The sequence below is a fragment of the Idiotropiscis lumnitzeri genome, chromosome 14 (genome assembly GCF_059441095.1).
Source record: "Idiotropiscis lumnitzeri isolate Australia: NSW breed Sydney's pygmy pipehorse chromosome 14, RoL_Ilum_1.0, whole genome shotgun sequence".
Classification (NCBI taxonomy): Eukaryota; Metazoa; Chordata; class Actinopteri; order Syngnathiformes; family Syngnathidae; genus Idiotropiscis; species Idiotropiscis lumnitzeri.
In genome coordinates this window covers 5718240-5744641 of record NC_142404.1, presented here as the reverse complement: position 1 = coordinate 5744641, position 26402 = coordinate 5718240, and the positions used below count along the sequence as shown (strand labels likewise).

Below are 26402 nucleotides of genomic sequence, written 5' to 3'. Positions count from 1 at the left end.
TCCTAATTTAGTAAGGATACTGCATAATAATTGACCAATTTCACGTGAAGGATAGCTTCTTTCTTGCTAGCTCGATGTTGCATCACTTTGTTTTTATTTATTTATTTATTTATTTATTTTTTAGTTGGGACTTTCAGTTTGGACTCAGCCTGTTATTATGATTAAGGCCATCCCTCCATGTTACATTTACTTGTGATTTTTTTGTTGTTGTTGCTCGTCTGTTTATCTGTTTATCTGTTTTTTTGCATCTGAAGTAATTAAAAAAAGAAAAGAATCATTTAACTTTTCACCAACTTTATGATTTTAGCCTTCTATACTGCTGTACTGTGGTGATTTGTCAGTCAAAAGAAAATATTATTACATCAGGTAAATTGCTTCCAAGTGAATTCAAAAGTAATTTTCATCTCAGAGATAAGTTGATTCAAAAATGGATGCGGTGGAAATTCAAACGTGATCATCGAGGGGCTGGCTAATTAATGGATTTTTCTGCTGCTTGAATGGCTCAGACGTGATTGACTTTTGACGCTGAAATGGAAAGTAATCTACCAGCAGGCAAGCCATAATGTTTTGCTAAATTACACCATGACAAAGCAACCAAACATTTTAAACATAACTGTAAGGAAATGCCTTCTACAATACTGATAATGGAAGTTTGCATCACATCTGCCCCTTTAGAAATGTCTACAAAGACTGCCGGCAGTTCTGCAATCTTTTCTGCGCAGCTATGTATTCAATCCACTCAATTTCTGCTCACCCACAGGTTATGCTGCATTATTTTATTTATTTTTATTTTTTTTTATTTTAAGGAAATCAACCTTTTGATGGTTCTCAGACACATATCTGTGCATCTCAACAAAAGTCAATGAAGCTCTGCTTATCTTTTGGCCGAAAAGGGACACTTGAATGTCTTGACGAGAAAAAAAAAAAAAAAGAAAATGGATCGTTGACGTCTTTAGCCGTCAATGGCACTCAATGAGTTAACATTGGCACTTATATAATAGGTTTGCATGTAAAAATGACATCAGTACTAAACTGCACCCCCCCCCAAAAGACTCTTTAGGGATTTACAGTATTTTTTTGTGATTAGATTTATGACAAATTGGCACGCTACCTTTTGGAGCTCAGCTTGTTATTTTATCCGGTTTCAGCGTCTACGTCACTGCAGGTAGGCAAGCGAGGCAATATTGCTCGAATTGTCAGTGCAGTTGTCGGCTAACAGTAGGATAAAGGCACGGCTAATATCAACAAGAAGCATCAAGCTGTTAAAACAAAGGTGTCAGCTCAGAAAAACGAGCGCCTTACTAGCCAGCTTGCATCTTCATGTCTTCATGAGTTGCCTCCCAAGCAGTCATATGCGTTGTCCAACACCACTTGCACAATTCAGGAGCGTCAATGTTTGACAAAAAGTTCCAGGAGTGTGGACGCATTGGAACACAATATGTATATGTATCTATATATATAATGATGGCAACTTTTGTTTCAAGCATTTTTAAGGTGATTTGGGCCATTTCCAATAGAAACTCCTTTATCTTATGATGTGTCCAAATGAATTTGCAAATAAAAAAAAATGACTCCACATTGGCATATTGACACTTCCTTAAATAAAGCAACAAGACTCTCAATCCTTCACAATTCTAAAATGCTGCTTTTTACTTAGGTTTGGTCCTGCTTGTGTTTTGTATTTTTTATTTTATGACACCATGACTGTTAACTTCTCAGCCATGTTGTGTGCAGACCGTGTTGTGAAAGCAATATTTGCATTCTAAAACGAGATTCTTTAGAACAGTCAACTAGGATGTCAGACCATTGGCAAGTAAGAAACTCTGCTTGGGGATAATTGGTTTAGTTGACTATCGACATTATTAATAGAATAATGGCATGCTTGTTCTTCATACATTTTCTGTCTCTAACCTTGTCATGTGACCCTGACGCACTGCAGTAACAGTCATGATATCACAAAAACATACGAAGTAACTTGTTATATAACTTTACATCAATTAAATGTCATGTCATACTGTAGCGCGTTACTCCTAGAATGCGATACCCCCAACTCTGTGTGCAATGAGTGGAGTTCTTTGCATTCTGTTTCCATCATTAATTAGTTTTCTGTAGAAATCTTCCCATCTTTCAATTAGCTCAAGCGCCAAAAAAAAGGCCTCTGCTGGTTTTTAACAAGCTCACTCCTCCTGAGAGGTGAGAATTGGAAAGTGAAAAGAGACAGAGAGGAAGGAAGCTGGAGGAGTGGTGACTTCTTCATTAATCCTACTGAATGCTATCCTTCTGGTGAGCTCCATGTAGTCGTTCTGCATTCCCCTTCAAAACAATGTTCACACAGTCCTGCTCATGTCTAAAAAAAACAAAAAAAACATGTTTTTTGTATTGCGATCCATCCACTCTCATTATTGTAGAGGGTAATGAAAATATCATTTTCCTTATGTCCTTAATGTCTGATTGCCATAACCCTGCTTTTTTGTGCCACAACTGGAAACATTCCTGCAGAGCAGAAACATCCCAGACTCTTTTTGTGTTTAACCCTGCACAATGGTGGGGCGTGAGGGTCAAAGCCTTAAATTCTAATTTTTGCTCTATGTATATAAATATATTCACAACAGACTCTTCTCCATATTTGTTAAGGTTGAAAAATTATGCGCATATACTTGAGATCTTATTTGTTTTCAAGATCACGTTGCAGACTGGGTTGTCAATGCGATCATGCTTTTGTATTCATGGTAGCTTTCCTCCACTGCTCTTCCCTCAGCGCTGATGCACGCCGTGGTGTTTGGCAACGTGACCGCCATCATTCAGAGGATGTACTCCCGCCGCTCACTTTACCACACGCGCACTAAAGACCTGAAGGATTTCATCAGGGTGCACCGGTTGCCCAAAGCCTTAGAGCAACGCATGCTGGAGTGTTTCCAGACAACCTGGTCGGTCAACAACGGCATCGACGTCAGTGAGGTGAGTTGATTATGTGGAAACCAACCTGAGTGAAACAGAAGAAACGTCAGCAAACAACAATATGCCGCATATCAGCTGCAAACGCTGTTGGCTCCCGCTAAACAAAAGCCATTGCAGCTCTGCTTACCTTTTGGCTTTGATGGACAGCTCCAAACGGCGTCCAAACTGAAAATGAATGCAGCTTGACTAATTTAAGTATATAAGACACCGCTACTTCTCTTTTCAGCTCCTGAAGGACTTCCCAGATGAACTACGCGCTGACATCGCCATGCACTTAAACAAGGAGCTGCTCCAGCTTCCGCTCTTTGAGTCGGCCAGCAGGGGGTGCCTACGCTCGCTGTCGCTCATCATCAAGACGTCGTTCTGCGCGCCCGGCGAATTCCTCATCCGACAAGGCGACGCGTTGCAGGCCATCTACTTTGTGTGTTCTGGTTCCATGGAAGTCCTGAAAGACAACACTGTGCTCGCCATACTGGGTGAGTATACTCGCACTGACATTAGCGTCAACGAGAGCGTTAGCATTAAGCGTTATGGGCATTGATGCTGCTCAGCTGGTTAGTTAATTATGAATCTGATTAGGTAAGTGTGTGTGTGTGCACAAGTGAGTGTGTGCACGTATAAATGGTAGTATACAAAAAAATAATAATAATAGTAAACTGGAGGAATGCTGGAAAATCAAAACAGAATTTTCCCTCGCAACTTTGAGCTTCGTGGATCAGTTCCTACTCTGACGTCATAATAGTTCCTAAAAAGAATAAATGAAAGATTTACTATACCCATAGCTGTTTTAATTTTACACTTCCTGGGTGGGCAGACATTTTAGAAACCCAACCATTGATACACAAACTCTTCCAATTTCAATTTTGTATGCGGTAACTTGCGCGTTAAATTTGTTCCTTGACCAATATCTTGACTCAGTTTACAAATGAGTTTAAATGCCATCAATCAGCCCCAATAAAAAAGCACCACCATTTTTTAATCTGTTTAATTAAAAACCCAATAAAATTAATTAGTTTTGCAAGGTTTAATTAATACACACACAAAAAGTCCCTTTCAAAAGCGACTGAAGCGCTTCCTTTTTTTTCTCCCCAGTTTACGTCAGCAATCACACGTTTGAAGTTTGTCTTAATTCACATTGCACTTCACCAAAAAGCAATACAAAAATAAATAATTGGCCACGAGATGGCTTGTAACATAAAAAAAAAAAGTTGGGTCACATTAGCAGCAGAATTCAGACCCAGATGCAGTGGTGTTTATATACAAAAATACAAAGTAACTGCTGGAGAAGTAAAAGCTAGTCGCCGGAATATTGTTGCAGCTTGCTGGTTACTTGGTCAATCGTCTGCTTCTGCTAGACTATAGACTCACGTGAGTATTTCATGTCTTTGTTATATTTCTTTATCCTCTCTTGTGAAGTTAGGACTTACTTTTGTTTTGTTTGTAATCACCTGTCTTTCTCCCAATTGGGACGAGTTCTTTTGTTTGTTGTTCTCTGCTCTTCCGTTACATTCATTTCCGTTAGTGTTTGTGTCACTTGTTCCGGCGTCTAGCTTCCACTGTGCTCCGCTTGTATACTTGCGTTTTGTATTCACATCAGCCTGATGCTGATGTAGTTATTGTTTTGGTTGCTTTGCATTTATTCCTTGCTCACGTTCCCACGCTCTCTTGTTTCAATAAAGTTCTGTATTAGCTCACAATCTGCTTTGGGGTTTGAAATTCTGTGCACACAATCGGGACACAGGAAGGCCGGATCCAGAATCGATCCCACAAGCTCTGCACTGTGAGGCCATCGTGCTAACCAGTCGTCCACAGTGCAGTAAAATAAAATTTAAAAAAAAAACTAAATATTTATGGAATCAACTTTTGTGCAGACTTACTTGCAAGTTAATTAATTACCTAAGGATGTTTCACAGACTGTGTAGCACTGATCCAGAAAACCTCATTTGTGTTTGTATGTAAAAGGAGAAACATACCCCTGTTCTTCATGTGTGTGTGTGTGGGGGGGGGGTGCGCGTGCGTGTGTGGGCGTGTGTGTGTGTGAGTGCATGTGTGTCAATGTATTTGTGAGGACACACATTCACGCCTCCGTCATTTCCTGAAAAGGGCAAAATGGTTTGATTTAATGGCGTGTGCATATGTGTAAGGTGAAGTGAATTTAGATCCAAATGCCAAAGACCCCGGATTTGCTCTTGATCGGGACACACAAGCACGCATCAATCGATGCAGCATGGGGCTGCGCTGCTATTAAAAATTAATGGAATATTACATTATTGATAAATCTGGATTATTAATGCTGGAAAGTGTACACACAAATCTGCTTGGACCCATCACACCTTTCCCTTGCGGAAAAAAAAATAGTGTGTTTCTTTGCTTAGATACTTTTAAGCCATATACCATAAACACTGATCAATTGACTTGATTGAGTTTGGATCCAATTGATGAATAATTTAGTGCATGGGTCTCCAAGTCCTCGTGAGCCCCTCTCCGGCCTGTTTTATATGTAACCTTGATTCAAATGATCAGGATCGCTATTAGACTTGTGCAAAGCTTGCCGATGATTTCATCATTTGAATCAGGTGTTTTGGAGGAGGGACACATCTAAAACAGCCTGGATAGAGGTCCTCAAGGGCCGGATTCCACAACAAGGAAGCTAAATATTTACCTCAACTAAGATTATAGGTTTTCTCACTATTCGTTGGTTTGTTAGTCAGATGGAACCCAATCAACCATCACATGTAAAAAAAAAATAAAAAAAAAAATAATAATAATAATAATAGTAATAATAATAATTATAATAATAATTATAATAATTATAATACTTAAAATAATTATAATAATGATAATAATGATAATAATGATAATAATAATAATTATAATAATAATAATAATAATGCATTTTAGTTCAAGGTGGCTTTCTGGACTCAAGAACACATTACAATATGTTACATTATGTTATTGCAGTTAGTTTATCCCATGAGTGAAATGCTCCCCCGTACACTGGACAACATCTGTTTTCCAATCGCGACCTTTCCATTAACTTCAGTTACATCCGCACGTGTACATGCCTTAATGGGAGAAGGAGTGATGATCGATTATGTAACCTTTACAGCTGTCCGCAGTAACTCGCAACATAGGGATAAATCAGTGCAGTGCATTGACAATTACAACCACAAGACAGCAAAGTAAATGCCTTTGCTGAATGAGTGTAAGGAAAAATGGTGACTCTGTGTCATCATTTCCAAAAAAAGTTCCCATTCCCACGTTACATTTCACTAAAGCTTTTTCTTTAATTTGCGTTTGTGTGACACCACATCAATGAATTATTGTTTTGTTAAATGCATCTTTTTTGTGTTTGTTATATTAAAATTAGATGTTCTTTCAGCTTCTGATTGGATAACAAAAGCCTTATTAGAGTTATATCTCCCTCTGTTGTTTTGGCACACACAATCGTTTTTCATGAGTCTTACAGGATTAGTGGGCTTAGAATATATCCCCTGTGATAAACGGGTTCACTTAACATGCTTTCAATTCGTGGATATTTTCATACTAGCTAATTGACGGCAAAAGGAAAACCTCTGACGAGAGGTAATGGCCGAATCCTGAAACCAAAATCCCGACTATAGAGCAATTACAGAGTGTTTTATTAAACTGAGGAAACACATGAATGTGAGAACAGAAAATAACAACGGCAAACAAATGGTCGACACAAATCACTCAATCAATGAAGAGCAGAACGTGAACTAAAGAAGATGGCCCTAGCCACTGAGGAAGAAAGACACCACAAGTAACAGGATCATGACAAAAACGTCATTTGGAGAACACAATGCAATTTCAGAACAATGGGAATACAGGAGACAAAGAGATTGCAAATCACTGACACTGACGGAAAAAAAACCCCCAAAAAAAACATTATGCACTATGCACACGCAGAGAAAGACACATCGAGTCTGCAAAGTGTCACTTTGGAAGCTCCGTCTGCGGCTCAGTTGAACGTTTTGCAGCAATTATTAACGGCAGATTTCCCCAAAGCTGCTGGCGCTTGGCGTCAAGTTGGCCGCCGCTCATCATCTGTGTGACACAGAGCGTTCGAGAGGAGGAAAGGGGGAGGCAGAAAGAAACACAGATGGAGGGAAGGCCATGTACAAGATGTTTGTACCATAGTTTCATTTCTTCTTCTCTTCTCACCCCTCTTCAACGATCTGCCATCATCATCTGGAATCTTTCTCTCCTCCACTTCACCTTCTTTCATCCTCCTCCTCCGCCACTTACTCCTTCTTCACATCCTTTTTTAATTCCTGCCGCCATTCTCTCCTCTGCAGTACCAATTATGATTCTCCGCACACACAGAGTGATTCACAAGAATGGATGACGACTATTAGCGTGATGTTTTCACCAATGTTACTTTCCAAGCATCCATTAACCATATATTCTTCCACAAGCCACATAACTTCTTTCCATAAAACAACCGCCAATGTTTAAACGTATATATGGCCAAGTTCTTATTCATCCATCTACCATACATCTACCAATCAAAACACAAATCTATCATGCAGTATATACCATATTTTCCCGACTACAGGTTGCGCAAGAATGTAAGTTGGACCAGCCCAAAAATGCATTATGAGGTAAAAAAAAACAAAACATACATAAGTCGCACATTTTTTTGCGGGTTGATTTCACAAAATACCAGATCAAAAACAGGCATGTTATCTTGGGAGGCTAGTTAGAAAATTTCTAAAAATAAATAAATAAATAAAAAACAAGCTAAATTTCACTCCTTGAAGCTTTGTAATCTGCAGAATATGTTTGATTTTCTTGAGGGACATTTGTGCTCCGTAGGTCTCAGTTATCTTTGTTAGTGCATAAAACCAGAGTGCCCTCTCGTGGCTGTCTGTGAATTTTTTTTCTCAATTATAAGTCGCACCTGAGTATAAGTCGCAGGACCATCCATGCTATGAAAAAAATGTCCTACTTATAGTCGGGAAAATACGGTAACTCTAGTGTATACGGTGTTCTCTCGCAACTTTGCGCTTCACTTTTTGCAGCTTCAGTACTTCACAGATTTTTCCAGTAAATTCATAAAAGGAAATAGGTGCATCCATTTTCCGGAAAGACACGTTCTTTCAAAGAAGTGAGTTTACTCAGAGGCTTTGTGCATACCCACTGGCATTCATACAAAGCGCGTGATTGGTTCACGGCGCGAGATCGACCAATGAGAGCACCAGTAGATCTATCCTGTGAGCTGATTGGCTTAGATAACCCAGCTTGTTCTATCTCGCCAGTCTCATCCACCTGAATAAACGAACTGCACTTTGAACAACGTTCTGTTCGGAAACGTACACTAATTGAAATGCGCCGTTCAGTTAATCATAGGCGAGCCGAATAAGTGGATAGTAAACAGCTGTGGTCAGAAGCTGAGAGCAGCTTAGCCATCCGACATGAACTGCTCGCTGAGCAGGACAAGTAAAATGTTTAGGTGTTGGTTAAACTTAGTCTTAAAACAGTTTACCTTTACTAGAATCCCGCATTGCATTATATACAAAGGTCCTTGTTGACGTTATTGTGCAAAGCAAAAGTGATGCCATGATTACTCACGGCAACAGTGCTTCTTCTTCATGGCTATAAAAGAAGGGGGGAAGAGAGAAGGAGAAGAAGAAGATGCAAATGTCTTCCGCCAGTCTTCTACCTCATGCAATAAAATTTCATTAAATACTATCAAAGGAGGTTGCCCTGCAAAAAAAAAAAAGAAAACACCCTCCGCGAGTTCCGTCTTTGACATTTCGGCTCAGACGCTCAGTCTGGTACCTAGGTAACTAGGTTTCATATTAATATACTGGTTAAAAATAACCCTATGAGTAACTCATAATAAAGTTCAGAAACAGTTCATAGAATTTCATCCACCAAATAACTCGGTTAGCTCTGTCTTTTTATTTTTTTGTGGGAATTCAGAATTATTAGGAAGCGGAATCGAATTAAACAATCGTAATTGAAACAGGAATGCAATTTGAAATGATGCCCGGACGTACTGATCGGGGGCGGGAGTATGGCTCTACACTAACACAATATCTATGATAATAATAATAATAATAATAATAATAACACTCATACATAAAAGACAAACATTTCTTTCTGCTTGAAACTTGGTCATCTTATCATCCATTAATCCATCTTTCCTCTTTAGCCGTTTTCCATCCAGCCATCCATCCGACCATTCATCATCAATCCTCTTTTTCCATCTGCACCGGTGCATCCTTTTATCGAACCTATGGAGAATTTACTATCCACCCTTTTTCTTTCGCATTTGTCATCCACTCATCATTTTTAGCCATCTAGAACTATCAATTAATTCATCCATTTATCCGATTGAGTGCCCATAATCCTCTTTTCATTTTCAATCCAATTTTCATTCCACCATCTTGAGCCACATTTTATTTGTATTGCACTTTAAAAAACACCCAAAGGCACTTTTACATGGTGGAAGAACAAAAAAAAAAACAATAAACAGAACAACAGATACTAAGTAACAGGATCATATATACTCAAAATCGTAATATTAAATGCTATATGGGTGCAGCAGCGTGTAAAAGATTTTTGATAAGGAAATGATTATGTATTATCGGTGAAAAGCTGATCAGAACAGGTGGGTTAGTGTTGTTTCAAAAAAAGGGGAGTGTGTGAGTGTCTTGGGTGTTGAGGGCGAGAGTTCCAAAAGGAGGGGGCGGCAATAAAGAACGCTCTATCTGGCTAGGTCCGGTGTTTGGTTCTGATGGGAGAGGTGAGGGGGAGAGCAGTGGTGAAGGAGGTCAGAGTGGTAGGAAGGGGCGAGGTTGTGAAGAGTCTTGAAGGTGATGAGAAGAATTTAGCTTTGACCATCTTCCATTCATCCACGCCCACGTGTATCAACCCTGTGGCGAGCTGCCATCCTCCTCCAGTCACTTGTCATCATACATCCTTTGATTTATTCTCATAAACCGTGCAGCCACTCATCCACCCATACTCTTTAATCGCAAAATTCGAATGAATGTAGAATGAAATGTGTGTGTGTCCATGTAGGTAAGGGCGATCTGATTGGCTCCGACTCTCTGACGAAGGAGCAAGTGATCAAGACCAACGCCAACGTCAAGGCACTGACGTACTGCGACCTTCAGTACATCAGCCTGAAGGGCCTGCGAGAGGTGTTGCGACTCTACCCCGAGTACGCCCAGAAGTTCATCAGCGAGATCCAACACGACCTCACCTACAACCTGCGTGAGGGTCATGGCTCAGATGTGAGTTGACTTTTATTGGCATGCAGCCACATAAACATATGAAATTATCATCAAAATGACAACAAGAATGAAGGAATTACTGGAGATAATTTTACTATTGGAGAACGTTTCTCTGGCAACACCATCTTTGTCCTAGTTGCCAAAAATCACGTGCTAGATCATCTGAATGTGAGTGTGAAAAAGTTGTTTTCTATGTGCACCAAAGCCAGCTGGGATTGGCTCCAGCTCACATGTGAGCATAAGCGGTATAGGAATTGGATGGGTTAAATCTCACCTAAAGCAAAACTACATTCTAGAAATGTAACGATTCACTCAAGCTCCGAATCGATTTTCAATTTTCAGTTCCCAATTTTGATTTGATTCAATTTTTTTTTTAAATAGCTGCCATGCTTGTCTCTGTGCGCTCGTGTGGTGCTGCAGACATCCACAAACACATTACAAATTGATGTTTGGCGCAAGCGTGCGAATGTTAAGTGCATTCTAAATGGAAGCAAAAACTATAAATTATGCGAAGTGGCGCTAATATAATGAAACTACCTACCAATACTAAAATAAATTCTGAATTCTAATATTTAAATATTTAATGTATATAAATAATTATTTGTTTTTTCTTTTCTTGGGCAACAATAGATTTTTTTTTTATATAAAAGGGACTGAAGTCATACGAGTAGAATTAGGGAATGCATTGTGCTAAAGAAAACTAAAATAACCACTTGGATTGACCTGTCAGACGCACACGGTAGCCTGTGTGTTCTAACGAGAGCTGCAACTGTCCCCATGTCAGAAATTAAATCGGGCACCAGCCATTACGTGCTTCCTCTTTAGATGCTTATTTATCACAGCTGAGATGCTATGAAAGGGAGGTTCACATCGTATTAAGTAATATTGTGAAACGCTTTTGTACTCTGTTGCTAACACCAACACGGGTTAACCATGAAACTCAATTATGTACCCACAATGCTTCTGTTTTACATCACAGATGTCCCCGGATTGCAGACAGACATTTTTAACAGAAAAACAGCGCGAAAGAATTCATATCAATCAAAGACGTCTCTTCTATTAAAATCAATTGCAGACGATTTTGATCATCAACGTCGTCGTGATTAGTCCACTAATCTTGGCAGCCCTTGTGTCAAGTCAAATATTACACGCAATGTGCGTATACAGTTTGTTTACAGCAGAGACATGAGTGAGCGGCTAACATGGTGTTGTGAATCGATTATGTATTTGATTTTTTTTACATTGATGCATATTTTAAGGAGTTTGAATCAATATTAAATAGATTTTCAATAAATCTTTACATACCTCGAGCATTTCATAGCATTGATGTCAGAATAGGAAATATAATAATTCAAATATAGATCAAGACAAAGGATGAAAAAAAATGTGCATTCACAGCAGCATCGGGGTGTGTGTGTGTGTGTGTGCGTGTCTATGAGTGTGTGGAGTGTGCACTCACTTCACATACCTCCATGTGCAACCATCGGCATGCAAAACGAAAGCCTTAGGGGATGTTCACCTTTGGAGCAGCTCTCACGCATGAAGGCAATGCATGACCTGGCTAATATGAATTTAGTACACATGCACTGGGATGTTTACAGTCACACACTGACAAACAGTGCGGCGGCGGGTACTGCTGCAGCAGTGGGAGCCGAGAATAGCTCAGTGCTGCTGTTTGAAGCCGTTCTGCTGCTAAAAATAGTACAGGGAGATGAAGGGGGGAAGCACGGGCTCTCCCTGGCTGGCTGTGTCCCCTTGCAGCTGCTGCTAAGATTGGATCACACCAGATAAAAATAACCCAGGCAGTCGAGGAGGAGGAGGAGGAGGAGGAGGAGGATGACTGGCTGGCTTCGCCTCTTCCTCTCCCACTGCAGTGTTTTTTTTTTCTGTACTGCAGATAGCAAGTGTGCTGACATGAGAAAAGTTTTCTGCACGAGGAGAACAGTTGAGGAGCATGTGTTTGAGTAGCAGCCGTCCATGATGCTTGTTTATGCTGGTAGAGCAAATGCATAACAACAAATAGCATACACAATATTAGGAATACCATCAGATGGGTGAATGAATAATTGAACTGCTGAATGGATGAATGGCGGCATAGATTCAGGGATAGGATAATGGATGGACAAACAGATGAGCAGGTAGATGCATTGGTTCGTATGTGGTTGGGTGGATGGATGGATGATGGATTCATGGTCTTTATGGCTCATGTATGGAGGGATGGAGAGATGAATGGCAGAGTGTTAAGAAGATGAATGGGCTCATTGAAGGATGGATGGATGAGGGTTTGTTGGGATGTTAGACGGCTAGATTGATAGGTGGACTGATAAACCAGTTGATGATTGATCGATGATGGCTAAGTGAGATTTTCAGTTGATAGATAGATGAGTGGAGGAATGGATGAGAAATTTGGAGGGCGGATGAATGGATGGAAGGGTGACTGTTCAGATTGATGTCCGATTGCTATAGGGCTGTACGATGAATCGAAATGTAATCGTTATTTATATTTTGGCTCTATGTCTATTAATGTACATACCGGTGTGGTGATGTGTGCAAGTTCCAGACGTAGAAAAAGGAACCTGAAGGCCTCAAGTTGCTTGCTTGGCAAGCGTGTATCATATGTGATTCTACGCTATGAGGGGTCACCTCAGCCGAGGCACCAACCTTCCCGACTGGAGCTCCGCAACGCTGATATTTTAAAAAGTCCATCTAGAGGCAGGACGCCCAAGAAGCATAACCAGGAAAGAGGCGAAAGAGTGCAAAGATTCAAAGCATCAACGATGTGGATCTATAAGATGATAAGGTCATTTTTTTACACGACAAAAAGAATAAGACGCTCAAGAATAAAGAGTTCAATGTGCAGGGATGAATGGTCGTGATGCTTTGATGCTAGTTTGGAGTATTTGAGTCTTGTGAGGATGAGCGGATTGGATAATGGATGGATGGATGCATAGTTGAAAAAATTCTGCGTTTTGAAGTCAATGAATAATCTCTTCATCAATCATCATTTTTTTTTTTCCTAATCGTCCAGCACTAGTTTGCTGATGGATAAAATGGATGGAGATTTTGATGAGTCGAGGAATGGATGGCTGTGTGGTGTAGTTATATGGGTGGATAAGGATGAATGGGCAGATGGATCAGCGGATGTTCGTTTAGTCATGACTAAATTGATTCATGAATGAGTGGAAAATTTGACTGATGGATGATTTGATGGTCATATGCCATTGACAGATAAATTAATCATGCGCTGAAAAAAACGGTGTGTTTCATTTCATCAATTTTAAGTGTCTGCACAAAATATAACCATCGGGATGCAGATAATTTTTTTGTTAGAATCATGCAACCACTTAATTAATTACCATTAACACCCAACCCCTAGACTTGTTTGTATTGGATGTCATTATATCGTGCAGATGTACCTAAATCAGAAGCTAAACAATTGTGGCAAGAACGTCTTGAAAACATGTCATCCATACAACATGACTGATTAACACTGTCTTCGCATCACGTGGCTTTCATCGCTCACACAGGGAAGTCAAGGGCGAGCCACTTGCATTGATAAATGCTGTATATGCGGAGGCACGTGCACTTACATTAAGGAACACAATCACACACACGGACACGAGTGGCACGGCAAACTTGGGCACGAGCACACTTGATGATCACGCCCCCACATTGCACATGCAGGGTCTCTTTGGATGCCTCTGGAGCCGTCAGCTAAGAATAGAACAGGAGGAGCTAAAAATAAATCACACAGCCACAGGAGGAAGATGAGGGGGATGGAGGGGGTGGTGAACAAGAGGATGCTGAGCAGGCAAAGATGTGGCATGAAGATGGAGAAAGATGCAAATGGGAAATCTGTCTGATGGTGAGACGTGAAACGTAGTCATTATCAGTCGTTGCATCTATTTTTAGACGACAAGAGATGTCATTGTTCGAAACCTTAATTACTGTAATGCTGTACTGCAGTAACGCTTTGAACATAGCTTTTCCTTTGCAATACAAAACACAAAGGCCACGCTGAACAGAAAAGTACAAATATTTGTGTAACTCATAGTAGTAGTAGAGCATTTGTCAATTTTTAATTTGACTCTTTTTTCTGTATTTTGTCAGTTTTCTTTTCATGTATTTTATATACTTTTTTATTTGTTTGTATATTTATTTATACATGTGTTTAATAAACAAATTATCATTCATTACATTTTTATTAAACCACAATTGCCAAGTATTTATGTTTTTTTCTGATATTATTGTGCCTTTTATTTTTTTTCTGTGTGACATTCTTGTCATTCCAAAATATAATGCAACATATTTTGCAAGGTTTCTTATGTGCCTAGAAATATATAAACTGCCTATATTTACATTTTGATCTTCATGTTCCTCATTCATTTTGCGCATGTAATTGTGCTATGTATTGTGAGAGAAGGTTGAAAATTGTATTCTGCTGCAAATAACATAAAAGTGCGCCGGCTATTAACCTGAAATGACACACTCATTCCCGGGCCACATCTGTCAAGTTAAATGAGGCATCTAACAAAACAAAACCCTGCAAAAAAGACAAAGAGGGAAGTCAATATAGATACGCTAATTAGCCTAGCGTGAGTCTCGTGGTGAAACTCTTCATTTCCCAGTTGGCATTCACTCTGCCACCCAGCAGCTTTTAAGTATTGACTGACAGACTGAGATGTGAGATATGAGATGTGAGAGTCAACTTTACTAGCCCCCTCAAACACATGACTGACTCACTACTGCTGTTTGGGGTTAGGGCATGGTACTGGTTCTTTCGAATGAAATTTAAATTATTTTCTTTGTTTATTGTGGTTGCAATTTGGCTGAGCTTGCCAGAAGCTTAAATTGAACTAAGCACCAACTTCGGGCCCTATGGTCACTCGGGGGGGCCCAATAAATGTGAATTGTTTTTAAATTTTTTTATTCTTTATTTTTTTTTTTTTTTTTGTATATCAAAAATATTTGAAAACTGATAGTGGTGAAACAGACCTCAAAATAATCTAGCCAGTTTCAATGTATGGCATGAGTACCACTGGTGGTACTTGCACTCCCTCTAGTGGTATACGTAAGACTCACTTAATTAAATGTTCGAACTGTACATAATATTATAGTGGCTTGAACTTATATTTCAAATCCAGTATGAACAATACATTTCAAAATGATTGATATCAAATATTTTATTAAAATTTCTATGAATATTATGAGCAATATATTTTAATTTGATCATAATTGAAGTTTTTTTTTTTAATTTTCCAATATTTAAGCGCTGTGTTTATGTTCAAAATGTGCCTTGTGTTACAGTGGCTAACAAAAATGGTAAACATACGTATTAGAATTAAAATGGCGTAGTTTGGGGTAACAAGTCATTTTGAGTTTAGTTGTATGCAAAGAACCGGGCAATGAAAAATGCACTCCTGGCAAATCATTTTACGGATCGCCATTCGGATGATGAGACTGACTGGAGCGGAGGTTCATTTGTCAGATTTTGTGGGAGTTGTTCTGCATGTATCTTCAAGTTGTTGTTGGTACCATGTCCCATTTCAGGCCATATTTTTCGTTGAACCAATGCTTTCTGTTTCTTAATTCATTTGTAATATGGACATTTTTAGTGTCACTGATGGTGTAGTGGTACATCCGCCTGACTTGTGTACGGGCAGCGTGGGATCGGTTCCCACTCGGTGATGGTGTCTATGTCTGTCCTGTGACTGGCTGGCGACCAGTTCAGGGTGTGGTGTGCCTTTTGCCCGTAGTCAGCTGGGATAGGCTCCAGCACCCTCCCGCGACCCTGTACAGGGTAAGCGGTCTGGATAATGACATGACAAATTTTTAGTTTAAGGGAGATGCAATAGGCATTGAGGCTGAGAGCCATGTGCCATCAAGTCGTAAGGGCTAATCCTGTGCATGTGGCATAATATTTTCTGTTGAAAGTCCGTTCATGACATTTTCAAGCTCATTAATAAACATTTTCTTTGGCCAACTTCTTTTTTAGTTGCCAAATTCTGCGTAACATCTTACCCCATATAGTGGGACATGTCACATGCGCTTTATAAATAAAGTTGTATTGTATGTGAACGCATTCTATATTGCTTAGAACTCTGCATTGACACAAAATATATGAAAATGACATCAATTCAATATTTAAACCTGAGACTATGGTCTTTAATCTGGTACATATTCGGTTTAAATATGATGAAAGAAATATCTCCAAGTGTTACATCAAGCCCCAGTCTTCCCTATTTGGAGAGTCATGTATTTTTTTTTAGGTTGACCTCTGTTAAAAACGTTTGATAACCACGACTAAAACATATATACAGGTGAGTTCTAGTCGAGCATGGTTGTCATTGCAGTGGTGAGAGGGGCGGGGTTAATTCAAATACTGCTTATTAGGGCCACATAAAGGCTTGGGGCTGCATTACATGTATGTATTTTGACTTATACTCAATTTGGAAAAGTTATGCAAATGAGAAAAAGGTGAAATATATTATTACAACATATTTTATCATTGTTATTCTGTATTAAAACGTAATATTGTGATTGTATTATAATTAGGGCTGTCAAAATTAAAGCATTAACTCAGGTGATTAATCCCAAAAATTTTAACTCAGTTAAATATTTTAACTCAGTTAAATCAGTTTGATTTACTTAAAAAATAATTTGCATACTTTGCAAATATTGTGCCATATCAGCTGTCTTTAGCACGCCTCAGAACAAGACACTGTGTTTAAGTTACCACTGGGCCTTACAAACCAACACTGCTGGAGTGTGGCGCTTGTGGGCAGTTTTAAGAAATGTTTCGAAAATAAATGTCTGCAAAGATGTCTACATTAAGATCGTATTCAAGAATCCAATAAAGCTATTAGAACAGTCTTTGAATTAAATATACTTCATATTTGGTGATTTTGCATCAATTCCAAGATATTATAAGATAAGTAAATATCTATTATAAGCTTCACAAAAAATAGTAGTTGAAAAATGTGATTACATTTTTGGTGGTTAATTGGTTAAAAAAAATTATCACTTGACAGCACTAATTATAATAAAATACATAAATCCATCCATCCATTATCTGTATATACATTTAAATGAGTATATATATATATATATATATATATATATATATTATAATTTCTATATTCTTTATTTTTATTTTTTTTCGGATGTACTAATGTGTTGTACTAAGAATATGGCTTTATTGTGGTTGCAATTTTCAGAAGTGCAAATTAACAGCATTGCAAACAGCTGTTTCGAAAATATCTCGTGTGGTAAAATAAGATCATCCCAATATATTTAACACTTAGTGCGGTGTAGTTCAGTTACACCAAACTAAAATAGTAATTGGAAATCTTAAAAAGCATTTTTTTTTGTTGCGAGGGTCGAATTATACATGTGGGACAAGTGTACCTAATAAAGTGGATGCGAGCGTCCGCGTCAAATATCCACGTCAGTGCAAAAAGGTGAAGTGGAGCTTGTGTTCCACCTACTGGTGAAAATAAAGTACTTATATGCTGTTGACCAGCCATGAGATGAGAGGACACGTCGGCCTTCTTTTCCCTGCACGCTCCGTTCCGTTCCAACGTTGGCGTCGGAACCCAATTATGTCGCAGGTCGAAACGCGTCGTAAATATTTGTAGGAAAAACCCTTTACGGCCATAAATGTGAGAATGGAGCAAATGGGGAAACAAATTCCTTGACTTTATTAATTTCTTAATGCCACCACACAGAAGCGTAGAAAAGGGGGGATGAGAAGAAGCATTATAGTAATAAAATTATAATCCTGACAAAATTGACACTCAGTAAAAGTGTACAATTAACCATATATTTCATTTACAATGCATTGGTGGCAACAGCCCGACGAGTTAGCACGATGGCCTCACAATACGGAGGTTGTGGGTTCGATTCCGGCTCCGGCCTTCCTGTGTGGAGTTTGCATGTTCTCCCCGTGCCTGCGTGGGTTTCCTCCGGGTGCTCTGGTTTCCTCCCACATTACAAGAACATGCATGGGAGGCCGATTGGACATTCTAAATTTCCCCTAGGTATGAGTGTGAGTGCAAATGGTTGTTCGTCTCTGTGTGCCGTGCGATTGGCAACCAGTTCAGGGTGTCCCCCTGCCTTCTGCCCAACGACAGCCGGGATAGGCTCCAGCACCCCCGCGACCTCGGTGAGGAAAAGCGGCTCAGATAATGCATGGATGGATATATTGTCACATTACAACTTTATTCGTAAAATATTGTTTTCCCACATAAGACCCTTTTTAATTGGGAATATAAAGATAATACTATTACAACTCTTGAAAGTGCCTGGCAATAATCTGACTACTACACCAATTCAGGCCGGAAGACAGTTGGGATAGGCTCACGCACCCCCCGCGACCCTATGAGGAGAAGCGGTACAGATAATGGGTGGATGGTGGCAACAGTGAGCGTATTTCATGGGGGCCAAAACCCTGGCAACGACCATGCCACCACAATCGCATTGTAATGATGGAAACCTTCAAAAAACGCAATATCACATCATACGGCATCTGGAACAGTTCAATATGACCAAACCTAACAAATTTAAATAAAATAATATCCATGGGTGTTGCTGATTATTACTTGTATTAATGTGTGCTTATCAGAACAGACGCGTTAGTTAGCTAGTTAAACTCAAAATGTATGATTGACTAACAATTGGCCCATCACTGCAGAAGTCAGAAGGCAGCCATTTTACGCTGCCATTGTTACTGATAACTTCTTTGTAGCTTTCGCTTTTGCTGAAAACACTGCTATCAGTGTGTGTTTTACAAAGAGGATCCCTGTATGGAGTAATGAGAGCCACTGAAAGAACGAACTTCACTGTTGCGTTGACCTTTCCGTGAATCGTGACTTAGAGAGGTTAGGTTTACTTTTCACAGCATTTTTTTTCCTGATGGGCTTTGCTTTCATTTCATTGTTGATTGTTTTAACAACATGATGCAGATGAATCTTTGAGTAGCACTCAGAAAGACCTTATGAGAGAACCGCATTCTTACTGATGACATTTGGATGTAGTGTGACTTCCAGACTTATTGGTACAATCATATGCCACACATTGTCATTTTTGTCAACCAAAAATAACGTGAAAATGCTTGAGAGTGTTTGCGGCAACTTATAAGGTAGGTTGACCACACACCACTGCCATCGTAAATCTGCTACAATTTGTTACCAAAATATAGTCTCTTCACTTTTCCAATTAAGCTAAACTCTGTGTGTGCGGGTGTGTGCGTCAGGCCGACTGGGAGAGTAACGGCGGACTGGTGAAGAAGCTGCCCTCCATCCGGGAGGATGAGGAAGGAGGCGACGAGGAGCAAAACTTGGTGTCCCGCGCGCCCCGCTCACCTGTGCGCCTCAGCCGGGGGCTCAATTCGCCACTGCGTTCCCCTTTGCTGCCACCCAGACCCTTTCGAGCCCCCGCCGAGCAATCCCGCCCCGTCACCCTGCAGATACCCGTGGTTAGCTTTGCAAGCGCACCTGCAGAGCTCAGCCCCAGGTAAACACGACCATATGAGAAACATATTTGATATCCTTGATCTTCAGGTCCAGGAGAAACAGTCGACTTGTACATGGATTTTAAACTGAACATAAATGTCATCGAATGCACAAACCATAGTTTACAAGTTTACAACGCTTAACTGCATACTAGAAGGCCAAACGTGACACTAGTAATAAACAAAATTGACAGTCATTCTTCGAGTACATGGAGCTTAAGATGGATATCAAGAATATCAAATAAATTCGTAAATGACTTTCTGCAGGCATGCACACTCCGCACAGTGACTGCTCACACTGCGATGAAGGAGTCAGGTTGGTTGCCATGGCAACCTGTACTAAAGTCTTGCCTGCAGATGTACAGTGCGGTGTGTATACTCTCAATCAAAGTTTGATCCCATTGATGAAAATACAACAGGAGAACAAACATTTCACCCAACACACTACTTTAGATACAATATTAATCAATTTAGAAATTGCAATATGTTCAGAGCGTAGGCTGGTTAAAAATACAACAATTGACTGCTATTTTTGCGAGGATCATCCTTGTGTCCTGCGTGGCTACCGAAGACGTCACATTAATGTTCCGTGGCTTTGGGAATCAGATTGTGGTTCGTGATTATTCAGAGTGAAAACGTGGACACGTTTTATTAAAAAGTATTTTACATTTTATGCATGCATTATATTCACACAATCTTGCAGCCCAAGTCAACAACGACACTTTCTCTGGCAGGCAGCTACATGGACACTAGATTCTGACTACCTCGCTGGAGGTGCCAACAGTGAAACAGCCGGAGAGATCTAAACATGTCCAGAATCATAAATCCCTACTGTGTACTTTCTACATAGGTTCGTGGATGGCATAGAGACAGAAAACAGTTCCATATCGTCCCAGAAGTTTGAGTTCAGTCCCAGCATGTCACCCGCAGCCCCGCCCTCACCTTATCCAGGTAATGTCCATGGAAGCAACCACCGTATTGAGATCTTGTCTGTCGAGGTTTCACGTTATTAACAATTTATCTATTGTATGCGTGTGCGCGTTTTTGAGCAGGCAGTCGAGAGTCATCCGAGATCAAGCAGAGTGTGTACAAGTTGACAGAAGAGGTGAGTTGTTACTGCTTCGATGTATATTTTTGTTGGTGGTATTACCAAGACTCTATTTTAGTATCACAGAGTCTACAATATTACACTTAGCGGGGTACAAGTACGTAATTATATAAGGGAGCATGCATTATTTGTAGCCATTCAAAACAACTTGATAAGCTCCTTCAGCATCTATTTCATCATCTCGCAACTTGGCAAAAACATTTCAGATGAATGATGCGACTCTAAGAAGTCTTTTGAATTAATCATCAGTGAGTACATTCATGAAAGTGTGCTCTCCATGGAACGGAAAAGCAAAAATCATTCAGAAACTGGACCAGCATCCACATTGATAATGTGGACGATTTGGCACTTGTGAGCACGTTGAGAGACAGCAACTTCAATCTGATGAAATGAGTCTATTTAACACTAATCAACAGTCGCATTGAAAAAATACATGACTAACATTTGTAATATTTCAAACGAGCGATGACTGAGTCTTTATTGTTTCTGTGGTAATATAAGTCATCATATACGCATCATATCTGTTCTTATCTTAGCTTGACGCATGCTCTGATCCTGTTCGGCTGGGATATTTGAAGTAAAGCGTGATATTTTTTTCATCACAAAAGTAAAAAAAAAGGGGCTGTATTTTGGGGGGCATGGAATGGCTTTATGGCATTTCTATTCAGTTCAGTTTCAAAAATCGGATTTATAAATTCACTTCACTCACTGTCAGCGTAGGTAAAATGAATGTAGTTTTTGGCTTCTATATCCGTCAATGGCAGCGAATGAGTTAAGAGCTTGGGCACTGAACAAATTTGTGAAGGTATCGTTGATTAATTTGCTACCTGCGATAATCTCAAATGATGAGCATACATTAGCTTCATAAACTCAGGATTCTTCTAATCATTCACCACACAGATGAACAGCCTCTCCCGACAAGTGTCCAAGCTCAGCCAGGAGCTTCAGGAAATGACCCGCGTGCTCAAGCCCCTTCTCCAGAGAGCGCCGCAGCCCCTCTTGGTGACCACTGAGCCAAATTTGACCCCGCCCCCCAGCAGCAGCGTCAGCCGTCTGTCGGCGAACACCGGCATAATGGCGCCTGCTCCCGTCACGCCGTGCTCTCTCCTGAGACGGGACACTCATTCCTTGTTGGACGGTGGCGACGTGGAGGGCGTGGACTTGCCACAATGCCTTCTCCCCACTCCTCATTCACCACAAAGGCCTAATTCCTCGCAGCCCCCTTGCAACAATCTCCCCTCACCAAAGGAAGGACTTTTTGAGGGGTCCCCAATCTTGGCCTCATCCAGTATGTTTATGTGCTCATCACAGGACCGCCCCCCACTGGCGTCCGGCACTCCGTCACCGTCACTTTCCTTCTCCATGTCCCTCTCCTCCACTTCGTCACTCTCCTCCTGCCAGCCGTCCCGACAGGCCAGTTGCGTCGGTCGCCGAAGCCTGCTGCCCCCACATCCTTCCCAGGACACGCCTCCTCCGCCATGGCCCCCACACTTCTCCGCGCCGCCGTCTCTCGCAAGCTCACCCGGCGACCGTTGTTTGAGACCATCCACGTCCGTCCCGTCGGTGTCCCCCGTTGTCGCCACTCTTCCTTCTCTCCTCTCCCTGCCTTCGTCTCTGGACTCACCGAGCAGAAAGTCAGAAGAACTCCACCTAGCTCGAGCTTCTAACTCGCACCTTCGCCGAGAGACCGGGCCTGGGGACGGTGGTCCCCAGGAAATGGAAATGCAGGAATGGCGGGTCCAGACGGGGGAAAGGAAGGCTTCCTCAGAGCACATCAGCTTCATTGATGAAGATGAGCCAGCAGTATGAGGGAAAACAACGGGATCAAAGGAGACAATATCAGGGAAACGCGGCGTCAGCGTTCAAGTGATGGAGCTTCAACAGCACACATTGTCTTAAGGGGTGTCCAAACTTAGGTCTGAGGGTCCTTTGCGGCATGCAAATACTGACATTAACAATTGATGCGACCTGTATCATTTGTCTGCCGTGTACTATGTACTTTCTACACTGGAAAGCAAGACAAAAATAGGAACAGCAATTTTTCTTCCTCATCTCTCCCTTCCTCGTTTTCAAGCCAATCGCAATTGCTGGCTCCATTTTCTGATTAAAATCTTGAAAAATACTAAAATTTTTACTACTTACTTCGGGCTCTTAAAAAATAAACAAAAACAAAAGTTTTCGCATGTTAAATGAATTCATTGTGGCGACACGATGGCCTCACAATACGGAGGTCGTGGGTTCGATTCTGGCTCCGGCCTTCCTGTGTGGAGTTTGCATGTTCTCACAGTGCCTACGTGGGTTTCCTCCGGGTACTCCGGTTTCCTCCCACATTCCAAAAACATGCATGGCAGGCCGATTGAACACTCTACATTGCCCCTTGATATGAGTGTGAGCGTGGATGGTCGTTCTTTCTTTGTGTGCCCTGCGATTGGCTGGCAACCAGTCCAGGGTGTACCCCGCCTACTGCCCGAAGATAGCTGGAATAGACTCCAGCACCCCCACGACCCTTGTGAGGGGAAACGGCACAGATAATGGATGGATGAATTCATAGCAACCTTTGAATTTTCTGTATGTGACCCTTAGCAGAAAAAGTTTGGACACCCCTGTTTTACAGTATCGCAGCGGTTGGCGGTCCATCCCTGCAGCTACTGTAGCAGAACCTCCTTGTGGAGGTTCACAAGAGTTTGAATTTTTCTTCTGCTGAGCTCTGAATGATCCTAATTATTTGAGACTTTTGTTTCATTTTAGACCCAGCACGGACGTTTCCAAAACCACTACATTTGGTTTCATCGGGCCACCTGCATCAGTGGGATGGTCGTTGTTCTTTCCCCGACCTTACACTTGAAAAGCAACATGACCACGTTGGTAATTGCCCCAATCGTAGGCCCCTCCACATCAACTGTGATTTCCCACTTGGTGCCCCCCAAGAAGTATTATTCAAATTTCAAGCATTTTTGTTTTATGGCAAAGGAAGGACTCTGTTAATTTTGAATGTGAGCAGACACAAAATGGCTCAACCCCCTCCGGGAAAAAAATTTCATAATTTTGCACATTCGGTGGAAAAACTAATAACAGCTACTACTTTTTTTTTTTAAATGAACTTCAAAGTAGAATGAGAATCATGTTAGGTTTGAATACCTGCCCATTATATTTAATTGAACCGCAGTTTTAAAAAAGGAACAATCACGATATAGCACGTAATGAAAATCTTAGTTCATTTAACTAATATCTGAACCACGATAGCCAAGGTCCGTCGAGTCGAAAGGCATTTTTCTGAGTAGCCGACACATCCCTGTCGACACGCTGATTATCAGGGATTAGTGTTTTCTATTTAAGGAAAAATCTTGTTGGTTTTGAAGAGACGCAAACTACAGATAATTTTATGGATACTTGATCAAAGCTAGCCCAGGAAGCTCATATCAAAGGTCAGATTGGTTGGTAAACAATCTTTAGACTGTCATCTCTGAATCTTGAAATTAAACTTCAGTGGCCAAATCCAATTAAAAGGCTTCTATATCTGATACATGTTGATTTTTATCTATATTTAAAAACAGGCCTGGTTCGGCCATGTGTCACATGAACCATGCAGTGTAAGTTCATCCGTCAGGTTGCAGGGGCAGCAAACTTCCGTCTCCCCAACCACTTCATTCAGGGGAAATCCTAAAGTGTTGCCAGGCCACCCAGGAGACGTTTAATTTCTCTAGCATGGCCTGGGCCGTCATACATGATCCGTATAGTTCGTCTGCAAGCCACAATCCCCTGCAAACAAAAAATAAAAATAAAAAATGAAATGTGACCGAAGCAAATTTCTGGTGCCGGATGTGGCAATAAGGAAGAAGCCTGTTGATTTTGAATGAGATCCAACACCAGGTATGGTTGCCCAACTTTCATTAACATACCCCAGCAATACCCTAACGGATTTTCGTGCATATTTGATCCAACCTAACCAAGGCAGCTACTATAAAAGGTCAGGTTGCAATTATTTAATTCCCTACCTTCAAACATTCGGGGACTATTCTAGTTCTTTCTCTACTCTAAGGGGAATTCTGTTCATTTTGAAATCATCTGATACAAGAGGTAGCCAACAAGTACTTGATTTTAAAGAGTCTTTGGCCCACGACAGCGTGCGTAGCTTAAAATACTGCAGTAGGTCTGTTTGCTTGACCTTCAAGCCTTCAGGGAATATGTCTCAATATTGATGGAAAAAGATGATCCACCATTGCGTTTCATTGAGATACCAGCCACAATTTTCAACCAAACATCTTCAAACATGTTTTGCATCTCATCACAAGAAGAACCCAATTGATTGTTGACCCAAGGTAGCTCAGGTAGCTAACGGAAGAACCCTGATCATTTTTAATGAAAGTTGAGGCAGCACAACGTTCAGGGATTCTCATCAAATGCCCCCACAATAAACCTACAGATTTTAAAAGTTAATGGATTCATTTTTGTTTGCCGACCATCACACTTTCAGGGAATAGGGTTCTACTGTGCTGTATGTCTAAGGAAGAACCTTCATGCTTTTCAATTAGATCTGACACGTGCAGAAAAAGCTAGGGTCAAATGTTTCCAAAATAATTTTCAGAGTTTTCAAGCATATTGAATTTAAAGAGCTTCTGACCCATGTGCCTAAATCTAAATGTCATGGATCTGGTTGCCCATCATCAAACTAAAGCAGACAGGGTTTCAACAGACAAAAAAAAACAAAAAACAATGCTTTCCTCCCTGTTTGGTGACATTTTTAAAAGCCGTTTCATGGTGTGTGCCAAAGACAAAATTGTCATTGATAGGAAATAGAAACATGACGGTGGTGGGACATTATCCGATAGTATTGTGACAGTTAATCAAGACTGTTTACAAGATTCGCATCACTCCTGAGCTTTAGCCATCCGACCATCGGTGCCTTCTCCTCCATGTCAACACTCCTGACATCCTGAGCAGGCATTTGGAACAAACAACAAAAATAAAAGCCATCTGATTAAACCTTGCACCTTGATCCCAAAACGTAGTTTTTGTCATATGCGGAAATGTGGACGGACTTTTGTTGAGGATCTCTAATGTAGCACACGCACACACACGCACGCACACGAGTTCATCTCAAAATCCTCTTTGCCAAAGCTGGTGCGAGACACCAGTGTGGAAAACTACACTACCCATGATGCATCCCTGGAAATGGTGTGAGGGAGGGGACTCAGCACTACTGTAAAAAAAAAAAAGGTTTATTTGTTGATGTTGCACCATGTTACTTGTAAAATATCTTTGTGTTTTTCCTTTTCTTTTCTTTTGCCGCAAAAACATGACAAGAAGGAACTCACTTTGGACTTTGGGTTGGGATGACATTTATTTTTTATGAAGAAAATAACATTGTGAATCCAATGCATGTCACAGCTTTTGTTGCATGAGGAATGTGCCTGCTTTGGAGCTGCACAAGGGCAGCTTGCGTGTAGACAAAAAAAATAAACTGTGGGAGGTCTAACATGTATTTTATCATGAAAGAAATTGAAAAGGAAAGGAAAAAAGACCTCCTTTACACAATACTCAAGCAGGGGCTCCGACA

At 40.7% G+C, this 26402-nt stretch overlaps 1 protein-coding gene across 1 annotated transcript in view; it reads left to right on the top strand.

The window, feature by feature from the left end:
• Window positions 1-26402, top strand: part of kcnh3 (potassium voltage-gated channel, subfamily H (eag-related), member 3) — a 113605-nt gene extending 87203 nt beyond the window's left edge. The window contains exons 9-15 of the mRNA XM_088315106.1: window positions 2759-2958; window positions 3185-3434; window positions 10012-10226; window positions 19480-19739; window positions 20588-20688; window positions 20790-20842; window positions 21746-26402. Coding sequence (XP_088171232.1) covers window positions 2759-2958; window positions 3185-3434; window positions 10012-10226; window positions 19480-19739; window positions 20588-20688; window positions 20790-20842; window positions 21746-22654 — 1988 coding nt within the window. The 3' untranslated portion in view covers window positions 22655-26402. The remainder of the gene's footprint in view (window positions 1-2758; window positions 2959-3184; window positions 3435-10011; window positions 10227-19479; window positions 19740-20587; window positions 20689-20789; window positions 20843-21745) is intronic.